Source organism: Erpetoichthys calabaricus, chromosome 2 (assembly GCF_900747795.2).
Source record: "Erpetoichthys calabaricus chromosome 2, fErpCal1.3, whole genome shotgun sequence".
In the NCBI taxonomy this organism is placed as follows: Eukaryota; Metazoa; Chordata; class Cladistia; order Polypteriformes; family Polypteridae; genus Erpetoichthys; species Erpetoichthys calabaricus.
This window is the reverse complement of record NC_041395.2, coordinates 332,211,421-332,223,662: the sequence shown is the minus strand read 5'-3', so window position 1 is coordinate 332,223,662 and position 12,242 is coordinate 332,211,421. Positions and strand designations below refer to the sequence as shown.

General features: G+C 39.6%; 1 protein-coding gene across 18 annotated transcripts in view; it reads left to right on the top strand.

Annotated features, from left to right (window-relative positions):
* LOC114647337 (serine/threonine-protein kinase BRSK2) overlaps positions 1–11,824 on the top strand; it is a 1,001,270-nt gene extending 989,446 nt beyond the window's left edge. For 12 of the 18 annotated variants that reach the window (XM_051923430.1, XM_051923431.1, XM_051923428.1 and 9 more), the window contains one exon: positions 9,539–11,824. In XM_051923430.1, coding sequence (XP_051779390.1) covers positions 9,539–9,765 — 227 coding nt within the window. In that variant the 3' untranslated portion in view covers positions 9,766–11,824. The remainder of the gene's footprint in view (positions 1–9,538) is intronic. The other 6 variants (XM_051923429.1, XM_051923433.1, XM_051923442.1 and 3 more) reach the window with 2 other exon arrangements.
* The last annotated feature ends 418 nt before the right edge of the window (positions 11,825–12,242 follow it).

Below are 12,242 nucleotides of genomic sequence, written 5' to 3'. Positions count from 1 at the left end.
AGTAATCAACAACTAAATCTTCTTTAAGCAAAAGAAGATTAAGAGGTGACATGATTGAAGTGTTTAAAATTATAATGTGAATTAGTCCAGTGGATCGAGATGGTGACTTTAAAATGAGTTCATCAAGAACATGGAGACACAGTTGGAAACTTGTTAAGGGGAAATTTGGCACAAACATTAGGAAGTTTTTCTTTACACAACGAATGATAGACACTTGGAATAAACGACCAAATAGTGTGGTAGACAGTAAGATTTTAGGGACTTTCAAAACTCGACTTGATGTTTTTTTAGAAGAAATAAGTGGATAGGACTGGTGAGCTTTGTTGGCCTATTCTCGTCTAGAAGGTTCTAAATTATAGGCTCTTCAGGGGTGAAAATATTGATCCTCCTTTGTCTGGTGCAGGGTAAACTGGAAGGAGGAACATGCCGGAATGTTGCCTTCCAGTCCTACTGTGTAGCTTCTGGCAGTTCTCCATTTCTACACCACAGGTGGATTTCTGTGGTCTCAGCAAGGTCGCTGTGTCCAAATCTGTGCATGCAGTAGCCAGGTTACTATTGAGCAATGGAAACAAGAAACCGTTACAACGAAAGAAATGGAGACCAATCATATCTCTTAGATGTTGTAAGTTGCTTTGGCTTCAGCCAGATAAGTAAATAAAAATACCAGGCCTTCCATGACACTAAAACTGGTTTTCATACCATTGCAGGCATGCCGCCTGCCATTGTGGGTGCAGTAGATCATTCCTATTCACACTCCCAGCTTTTTGAATCCCATCCATATCACATGAAAAGGATTCTCGGTGCTAACTGTCCAGGTGATATGCAACCCACCATCAGAGTCTTTTTGCAGACTTTGTGCCCACGTGGCCTGGGAGTTCACGTGATGTTTATATCTGGTTCATCTCTGTAGTGTGTCAGATGGCAAGGGATGGTGGATTTGCTGGTTCTGGTTACTGGGGGGGACAGTGGGTGTCAACTTCTCGAATATCTGCTAACTCCAGTGCCGAGGAGAGGTAGAACACCACACACCAAACCACACACACACTGTTGCAGAGAGCGCTCTAGCCATGTGGAAAATGCAGTTCTGGTGCCTGCCTTGAAGCCTTTGAAAACCACACTTGTTGGTTTTGTTTTTGTCAACTCCTCCCTAACTTGTTTTAACTTCTCTTTTGTGAACTGACCAATCGCTGCTCGCCATTGTTCATGCAATTAAGCTGTATTTATTAGCCACATTTCTAATTTTTGAGTAATGGGTTAAATTAATTTTGCCTGTTCATTGAATTTTTAATTTCTTTACTTTTTGCGTGTGAAGTGATATTTTCATTGTTTATTGCCAAACAATAAGTACTTTAAATGCGTTAGTTAAGTGTTGACCTAATGAAGGGCTTCACTCGTTCTTTACCTCTGTTGTCTTGTTATCTCATTCATTATTCACTTCGAAAAAATGCACCCCAGAACATTTTATAGTAAATACTCTGCAAAATAGTTCATCTCTGATGCCTAAAGTGTTTTTGTAAATTTGTAAATTTTGCAAAACCGTCAAAAATTTATATAGTGCCTTTTGTAGTGTGAGCACTATCACAAGGCACCTTAACTTATAAATAGTCTCTTTTTTTAGTGAAGCAGCTGTAAGAGTGAGTGTTATCATCAAGTACTTAGCAAAAGAACAAGCAGTCAATACAGTCATATGAAAAAGTTTGGGAACCCCTCTTAATTCTTTGGATTTTTGTTTCTCATTGGCTGGGCTTTCAAAGTAGCAACTTCCTTTTAATATCTGACATGCCTTATGGAGACAGTAGTATTTCAGTAGTGACATTAAGTTTATTAGATTAACAGAAAATATGCATCATAAAAAAATTAGACAGGTGCATAAATGTGGGTACCGCAACAGAGATATGACATCAATACTTAGTTGAGCCTCCTTTTCAAATCTAACAACCTATAGACGCTGTCCTCCTATAGCCTTTGATGAGTGTCTGGATTCTGGATGGAGGTATTTCTGACCATTCTTCATACAAAATCTCTCCAGTTCAGTTCAATTTGATGGCTGCCGAGCATGGACAGCCTGCTTCAAATCATCCCATAGATTTTCGATGATATTCAAGTCAGGGGACTGTGACGGCCATTTCAGAACATTGTACTTCTCCCTCTGCATGAATGCCTTTGTAGATTTCCAACTGTGTTTTGGGTCATTGCCTTGTTGGAATATCCAACCCCTGTGTAACTTCAACTTTGTGACTGATGCTTGAACATTATCCTGAAGAATTTGTTGACATTGGGTTGAATTCATCTGACCCTCGACTTTAACAAGGGCCCCAGTCCCTGAACTAGCCACACAGCCCCACAGCATGATGGAACCTCCACCAATTTGACAGTAGGTAGCAGGTGTTTTTCTTGGAATGCGGTGTTCTTCTTCTGCCATGCAAAGCACTTTTTGTTCTGACCAAATAACTCCATTTTTGTCTCATCAGTCCAAAGCACTTTGTTCCAGAATGAATCTGGTTTGTCTAAATGAGCATTGGCATACAACAAACGACTCTGTTTGTGGTGTGAGTGCAGAAAGGGCTTCTTTCTCATCACCCTGCCATACAGATGTTCTTTGTGCAAATTGCGCTGAATTGTAGAACGATGTACAGATACACCATCTGCAGCAAGATGTTCTTGCAGGTGATCTGTGGGTTGTCTGTCACCATTCTCACAATCCTGCTCATATGCCGCTCCTGTATTTTTCTTGGCCTGCCAGACCTGCTGGGTTTAACAGCAACTGTGCCTGTGGCCTTCCATTTCCTGATTCCATTCCTTACAGTTACAGAAACTGACAGTTTAAACCTCTGAGATGGCTTTTTGTAGCCTTCCCCTAAACCATGAGACTGAACAATCTTTGTTTTCAGATCTTTGGAGAGTTGCTTTGAGGATCCCATGCTGTCACTCTTCAGAGAGAGTCAAAGAGAAGGAAGCACAACTTGTAATTGACCACCTTAAATACCTTTATATCTCATGATTGGACACACCTGTCTATGAAGTTCAAGGCGTAACGAGCTCATCCAACCAATTTGGTGTTGTAAGTAATCAGCATTGAGCAGTGACAGGCATTCAAATCAGCACAATGACAAGGGGACCCACATTTTTGCACAGCCAGTTTTTCACATTTGATTTAAGTTCATACAACTAAATACTGCATCACTAAAAATCTTTGTTTGGAAAACACCGCAGTACTCAGATGTTCCTAGGAAATGAAAGACATACCACTGATATCTTTGGTGTTGAAAGGAGAGTCAATTATTATGCAGGCTGAGAGGGGTTCCCAAACTTTTTCATATGACTGTATGTATTATAAAATATAAAAGATTTATATCCCACCTTTCATAGGGGGCATGCCATATTAGAAATCACTTTTATATAGTCCCTGTCATACAAAATACTAAGGGGCTTCACCCCCTGCTCGCCCACTTTGAATCTCTGATGCTGGCGTATGTGGATTTCACTTTCACCAAACAACAAAACTTTTAATTCTCGCGGATAGGCCTCTTCATTGTGAAGAAACACTACTTTTCCTTGATGGCAGCACAAATTAGACGATCTACAAGTCTCCGACTTAAAGTTTAAAGCCAAACAGTATCTACTGTACATACTTCTGTCATATCACCTATGTCCATCTATTCAATCTCTTTTTGCTTTTACCTTTTCGTCAATATCGCATTGAATTTGGATTCCGTGTTTGGAATTACATCGTGACAATGCAACGTATAACTGCCCGTGAGTGAATATAATTTCTTTCTCTCTACACAAACTGTGTCTGACAATAGCATTCATACAAATGAGAAATGATTGAACCGTGGGCATAGTTGTAAATGTTTTAGATGTGGGCAGGACTTTTTCAAATCTCTTTGCATAAAGTCTTGTCTCATGGGGCTTGAAATTTTCTCTCGTGGGATTTCACTTTCGCCAAACAACCAGTCTTTTTATTATTGTGGATACGCCTCTTCATTGGGAAGAAACACTACTTTCCCCTGACTTAAAGTTTAAATCTGAACAATATATTCAATCTCTTTTCTCTATTCCGTTATTTCACTGAGTAATAATTTCTGTTTATTTGCGCTAATGTGATCTTTACTATCATTTTTTTTGCAACTTTCGAATTTTCGTACTTCCATTATCTCTAACCTGCTCTGCATGTGTACCACGCCAATGTTTTTGAATTCTGTTACGACGTTCTACATTGTCATCTACTCTTTGTCTTTTATTTCCGGCCCCAGTCGTGGTTAAATCTCTTGGCACAACATCTCGTCTCACGGGACGTGAAAGTGTCTCTCTGAGAGAATCACGTCTTGTCTCTCTTCCCAAGATTGTTTTATTATAATAGAGATTTTGTTTAATTTAATTTTGTTTTTATATTGGACTCAGTCACAAAGGTGTCTTTATTCTGTTATTGTGAATTCTTCATAAAATACGCAAGCAGCCAATATGTCTTATATGTAGTGATGGACATTGTAAATTAAATCCTTTACAAAGCAAAAAAGGGTCTGTTTTTACCTGCACTTTTTATGGTATAAACAGTCATAAAAAACTTTATAAACCCATGAAAGTGCATTCTGAATTATCTTTCATAGCACTACAGAGTCTCAGTTTTATATAGTGCCTTTTACAGTGAGCCCAGTCACAGGTCATTTTATGATCACATCAGTCTCTTTTTATGCACAGTACAGAATTTCACAAAGGAAGCAGGAAATCAATGTTGATTTAATATAGCGCCTGTCACACTCTGCAGACTCCCATACCGTCGTGCTTATATGGTGCTTGCAGCGCTGCACAATCAGTCGGTGCTGTGGATGGTTTCTTGTCTCATTCCCTGTCTACTTTGCCTTCATAGTGTCATTTTGGATGCTGGATGTCCCACAGATCAGTGCATTCAACAAAACCTTAATGCTGTATAATAATAAAATGTGTAGAAAGCCAAGATGGGGTGGAAATAATTTCAAACACTGTATGTAAGAGTGGTCAGAGGTAGAACAGGACAAAATAATGTGGTCAATAGAGCAGGACATCATCAAGACCACAAGATTGGGAGCAGTGACAGGAGGGGTTGAGGCTTCAGCCAGGATCAGATTCTGTGAAGACATGATGAGGACACCAAGGGCTCAGCAGACAGGGCTACACCTTGTGGTCATTTACTGGCACAGCAACTGTGTTCACAGTTCAGCCATTTTGTAAGTGTATGCAGTGCACTAAGTGTATGAAATATAAAGTTGCTTATTTCCATTAGGACTGCTTTGTAATGCATTGCTATTTCATACATCCTAGAGCATTCCCACGATTCCCAGTTTCATTTTTTGCTGTTTTCCTTAGAATGAGTCGATGAGCCCTCCCACTTAAAAATAAAAATAAAATGGAAAGGCTGAATGGCTTAGGGTGGTCAGCAGGCTCCAGTTTTCACCGACAGCTGACTCTCTCTTTTTTGGGTTTCCTCACTTGTCTCCATCTGTACTTAGTGATTGATTTCAATTTGATTAAATCTGCTTGTTATTAATTAGTGGGCAGCACCATGCCATACCCAACACTGCTTGCATCCTCTTTGGCTAGTCCTCATGTCCATTGCTGTTAAATCAATTCTCTCTTCATTGCAGGTAACAGAAAATTAAGTTGATTGGCAAGGCAGTATGTAGAGAGTACCTAAATACTCTAGCAGACAGGGCGAGTACATCATATGCATAGAATCCAGTGAAGTAGAGAAACCCAATAAAGAGAAACCTGTCCCACAAAACTGGAGCCAGGTGACAACCCAAGCATGACTCCATTCAGTCTGTCATTTAATTCCATTTAAAGTAGATGAGACTCCCAAAGCCACTTCAGATTTGGCCTCAATAGTGTTATGGGGTGAAGCATCTCAAAGCGCTTCCATGATAAAGAAAGGTGTCATACTTTGCAGTTGTGTAGTATGTGCCCCCCATTCAGTGTCAGCCATAGAAACGATGAAGTCCCACATGGCATTACTGTCACTGAACATCTTTTATTGTGGTAGGCATCTTCTAAAGCTTGGTGTACAAGGCAGTAAAGATGGAGGAGGTCATAAATATGTCACTGCCATGCCTGATCACTCCCTATTTGGGATTTTGCTGACATTTGATCACCAGATAGTCCAGTAGTTGATGATGGGTGGAGTGCAGGCCATTTTGATAATATAGTATGGCATTAGTTACCGCTTGACTTTTTTTGGAGTGCATTTTGGGTACCCTTCAGCTTGCTGAAAATGAACATGGCCAGTCATCATTTTGGTCAAAGAGGACTTGGTTGATCAATTGACTCTTTATCAGAAATGGGTCTTTTTGCAAACATGGTCAATTTAGAGACTCTGAGAAGAGTCAGGGTCTTTAGGTTCTTCGGAGTAGCTCCTCCTATCCCACCAAGCTGGCGGTGAGCCACTGCAGTCCCTCTGTTGCATCTGAAGATCTGTTATAGTGTTTTTTTTTTGGGGGGGGGGGGTTTCTGTCCTTTTCCTCATTTCTCCATTGTATGGAAGCCGAGAATGTAATATCGTTATTTTTTAAATTTTTTTCCTTGAGATAACAGAATAATTTTATCGAGATCTCGATAAAACAAAAGATCTTGTTTTCTCGAAATTCTGAAATAATTGTATCTAACGTTTAATGTTTAGCTTATTGAAACCACGTCCTGTTTGAAATGGCAGAAGAGCAGAACTGTATTGATCAGCGCGTCACATTTTGGTTCAATCAAGGACTCACACAGGCTGAAATATGTTTATCCCTCAGTTTAGAAAATAATAACGTTAGTGTCCGTCATTTAAGAAGACAGTTAGCAAGGCTTTAGCTGATAAGTTTTGTTTTCTCAAGATCACGGTAAAATTATTCCATTATATTAAGAAAACAAATTTTGTTTTCTCGACATCTCGATAATACTATTCCGTTTTCTCAAGAAAACAAAGATCGTTTTCTCGAGATTGTGATAAAATTATTCCATTATATTAAGAAAACAAATTTTCATTTTGTCGACATCCCAATAAAATTATTCCGTTATATCAAGAAAACAAAGATCGTTTTCTCGAGATTGTGATAAAATTATTCCATTATATTAAGAAAACAAATTTTCATTTTGTCGACATCCCAATAAAATTATTCCGTTATCTCAAGAAAACAAAGATCGTTTTCTCGAGATTGTGATAAAATTATCTCATTTGGATCTTGATCTTTGTTTGTCCGCGAATGAATTAGAAGAAGAAGCACTAGATGGCAGTAGAGAGACAGCTAAAACATAGGCATTGCATTAAGAATCTCCTCCAGGCTTATACTACTGAAGACTGTAGTACTCCAGTCACACCTCAAAACACAGACATTCAAACTAAACAAATAGTTGTGCTTTAAATTAACTAATCTTTATATATAATCTTCATTTGGATCTTGATCTTTGTTTGTCCGCGAATTCATGTTCCCCTGACACTGCCTTGGTTGTTACTTTTCTTTACAAACACTGTCAATACCACTCTTGTGTTTAGATCTGGCGTTGACACCTGCTTCATTGTCAAGACTGTGTTTTTTTCTGTTTCTATCCACCGTCGTTGGCAGCACTTCGTCCAAATCGAATGTTCACCCGCTTCTTGGAGTCGGCAGTCAGAGTATATAAGTCGGACACATTTCTGTGATTTTCCATCAGTCGGCGTTTGGAGTTCAAGAAAGAAACATTGGTTCTTCCTTACTCTTTGGATTACCACAAAGCAACCTGCGAGATTGGAGAAAGGTTGAGAAGAGATCGTGAGAGGAAACAACAGCGTTGTGAAAACGAGACGGACTGTGAACGGGGAGAAGCAGAAATGCTCCTCCCCACCACATAATTACTATTCGGACAGTGACTCCGAGTAGCCCGTTCCTATCAAATCAATGTCCAAGGGTTTTGTTTTGTAATTTTGTTTCCCTTATAAAAAATCATAATGCTGTGCGACGAAGGGCCCAGTTCACGACTGGCAGCCGTGTTTAAACAGGGAGCCCTTCACAGACAACTTTAACACGCGCAACATAGTTGTGCGCACATGGCTAGTTCCATTATATTAAGAAAACAAATTTTCATTTTGTCGACATCTCGATAAAATTATTCCATTATCTCGAGAAAACAAATTTTTGTTTTCTCGACATCTCAATAAAATTATTCCGTTATCTCAAGAAAACAAAGTTCGTTTTCTTGAGATTGCAATAAAATTATTCCATTATATCAAGAAAACAAATTTTCGTTTTCTCGACATCTCGATAAAATTATTCCGTTATCTCAAGAAAACAAAGATTGTTTTCTCTAGATCGTGATAAAATTAGTCTGTTATCTCGAGGAGACAATTTTAAAAAATAACGATATTGCACATCCTCTCTCAGCTTCTGTACCATTGTCACCCAACACTGTAAAATAAACATTACTATCTACACAGAACTGTTGGGTATTTTAGGACAATCGAGGGAGTGCCAACAACTTTGGCTCTGCCCCTCAGTCATTTCTCAAGCCATTGCTTGGTAACCTGTTTATTAACTTTTTGCATCACAGTGCACATGGTTTATGGTGGTGGAGTTATTTTTGAATATCTCTATTATCATGAACATACAGTAAACCTCTTAATAAACCAGTCATTTCCCTGTTGTGTTCAAATCAATGTATTTGCCCCCTTAGTTGTCCATCCCAGTTTAAGAATGGCAGATGGAGTCCCTTTTGGCGTTTTTTACTGTCACAGATGGGTTGGCGTTCATCATTGATAACTCAATAAAATCAGGTCATTCCATTTATGTATTGAGGTTTGGATGTGGTTATCATTGAATCCTGATAGCTTGGGGGGTCATCTAACACCCACTCTGGAAGCTTCAGAGACTAATCATGGTTTGGCAGTGGGGATTTCAGGTGTCCTTCTTGGATCGTGGTTTATTTCTTGGGGGCCTTGTTTTGCTTGCCAGAGCCCATCTTGGCATTTCTCCTCCACATTGATGTGGTTTCCACCATCTACCACTCAAGAATTTGGTCTTCCTCTTTTAAAGGCTGTTTCATCATTTATGGTGAGGTCAGGGAGGACAGCATTTTACCATTACACACAATTGATGACTTGGGTAATGTTGTATGGGGTCTTCTCTTGTTGTTCAGTGTGCTTGGTTTATTATGGGAGTGACGTATGTATTGTTCGGCAGTTTTCCATCTTTATTCGAACTTGCTGCCCTAGCTGACTGCCTTGTTGCCCCAACTTCTCTGGAGCTATTGCCTTATGGTCTCATGTTTGTTGGCTGTGATTTTTCTAGCTCTTGTGCTGTGCCGGGCATTAAACGAGGGGTCATCATGGAGATGCTTCAGATGCCTCACCCTCTACCTCTACCATGCGCTCCATCAGCCATCCCTGCACTGTCCACACCTGGTCCATTCTGTGGCTCTGGGTCTCACTCGCCCCTTCTCTGCTCGTAAAGCCCATTGTTCATTTGTTTGTTTGTTCTCTTTCTCTCTTTCTCTCTCTTTCTCTGTCTGTCTCTCTCTCTCTTCTTCCTTTTTTCCCTGTTTGTGTACCTAGGCAGCCCATTGAGTAACTTCTTTGACGTAATTAAACAACTTTTTTCAGACGAGAAGAATGGGCAGTTGGCCCAGCAGCCGGGTACACCCTCCAAGCATGGTGCAAACAGCAAGCGACATGAGCCCGATGCTAATGACTTTGGCTCTCGAGGTGACTCTAAGTATGCAGCAGGCAAAGACAAGGCAAAGATGGCTGTGACATCTGTTGGGACACATGATCAACCGTAAAATTAGATGACACCAAAATCCAACAGATTGTAGCAGGCTAGTCCCTGGCACTAGTAAGGTGTAAATATGAGCACTTCGCTACATCGACCATTTTGTACGATGGAATGACTGTACATATATGCTGTATAGAGAGAGTGAGCGAGCGAGCGAGCGAGAAAGAGAGAGAGAGATGTCAATCAGACAGTTAACTGAAGCGCGGTGGCACATATCTTTACTGTGCCATCAACAGTTTTTCATTTTTTATTTTTTTTTGTGCACCATTTTTTCTTCTTCTGCTCATTTTATGATGACATGACTTGTTTCCACTCTACTGCCAGGAATTGTCCAGAAAAGTTGTTAAACCCCCCAACCCCAGCTGTGTGGCCGTGTGGCTCCAGATAATTGTTGATGGAAGGCCGTTTTCAAGTCAAGTAAGCAAATCCATGGAACCGGCGAACCCAACCCCTGCCCGTCCCACCCCTCCCCTTCACCGCCCACTGTGTGACCGGAGAAGGCCCCCAGCCAAGAAGACAGCCCTTCAGGCAACAGTTACCGCAGTGCATTATGGGAGGGGGGGGGGTGTTCATAAATGAAGAATACCTCCAGCTCGGAGCATAGAGGACCAGCAACACAGCAGAGAGCTACCTTTCCTTCTGGAGACAACGGGATTTGTGTCCATGGACACTTTTAACAGACTTGAATGCCATTGCTGCAGAACAATTACAAATATGGACCTCTGGGGGGGGTTCACCAAATGAAAGATGCTGCATGACAGCGCCCCCTGCTGTACAGACTCAAAATTTGTTTTCTTCTGTATAAATTGTCGCGTAGTGACACTTTGTTTAGCTGTAGGGAAGGTTGAAACATTGTGTTGCCAGATTTTGGATCTTTCCAGTATTATTTATTATTTTGAGGTATTCGATATTTTGCATTTGGTTCAGTTCAATCGATTGACTTGTTTATTTATTTTTCATTTATAATTCACCCCTTCCACATGCTACTTTTGTTTGACTGTGCAGTGTTGCATCTCTACGATGGAGACCGATGTATACTTTAGATATGATTGTGGATATTTTTGTACATTTTTTCCTGTTTCTTAATTTATTACGTCTTGGTTATATATATGAAATCAGTTAGCAAAGATTGTTTGTTATGTATATTGTGTTAAGGCAACACTGGTTAATTTAAAGAATATGCTTTACATTTCATTTGATTTCTCAGAGCTATGTGAACAATGACAGACATTTCTTTCTTTCCCAGCTTCGAGGAAAAAAAATACTTGTAGTATATGTTAAAAAAAAAATAATAATTTACAAGTACTTTAAGAATGTAGACTAGCCTCAGTGTCTGGACTTGATTATCTTCTATTAATATTTGTTAGTTTCATATCATTGTGTGTGTACTGCAGGTTTAAAAAAATTGAAAGAAGAAAAACTTTCTTTCTTTGTAAATATATTTGGGCGATGACCTTTAACCTTCCAGAAAAAAAGGGGAATTCCTGTTCTTGGACTTTTATCTTGTATTACCGTGTGCATGTCAGACATAAGCTTTTCTTTGCATGACGTTGCTGTAATTGTTCCATATTGCTCTGTCTTCTTTCCCTTCACAGCTTTTCATATTTATTATTTATTTATTTATTTATTTATTTATTTCTTATTTATTTTTCTTTCTGTCTCTCTCGCTCTCTTCTTCCTCTTTTTTTATCACCCAACCCCATTTCTCTCTCTCTCTTTCTCTCACTCTTTCTCTCTCTCTCTCTCTTGCACAGATTTTAAAATGCTTCCTTTACACTGTACCTCTTAAAGAAAGGCTTGGATTAAATATATATATATATATATAAATAAATATATATACAGTAAAATAATATGAACCCAGGTGGAACAAGCAGGAAGGGGATTTAAATAATAAAAAAAATAAAGCAATACCTATTGTTATCCTTCCTATTTTGTACTTTGAGAAAAAAAAATAAAATAAAACACAGGATAAAACAATTCATTGTTATTTAAAAACAGGAACGATGTATCCCCTTGTAATATAGCTGTGATCAACTTCAGTGCAAACCAATAAATTCATTCAGTTATAGCGTGTGGCATTTCTTACTGGAGTGATGTGCTCAGCCTCTAACCCCTCCCAGTCTCCACCCCTTCTTTTTACTTTCTTTTTGATGTGCTCAAACCCCTCCCAGTCTCCACCCCTTCTGTTTTTTTGATGTGCTCAAACCCAAACTCCTCCCAGTCTCCACTCCTTTTTTCTTTTTTTTTGATGTGCTCAAACTCTAACCCCTCCCAGTCTCCACCCCTTCCTTTTTCTTTTTTTTGATGTGCCCAAACTCCTCCCAGTCTCCACCCCTTCCTTTTTCTTTTTCTTGATGTGCCCAAACCCCTCCCAGTCTCCACCCCTTCCTTTTTCTTTTGTTTGATGTGCCCAAACCCCTCCCAGTCTCCACCTCTTCTGTTTTATGATGTGCTCAAACCCAAACCCCTCCCAGTCTCCACCCC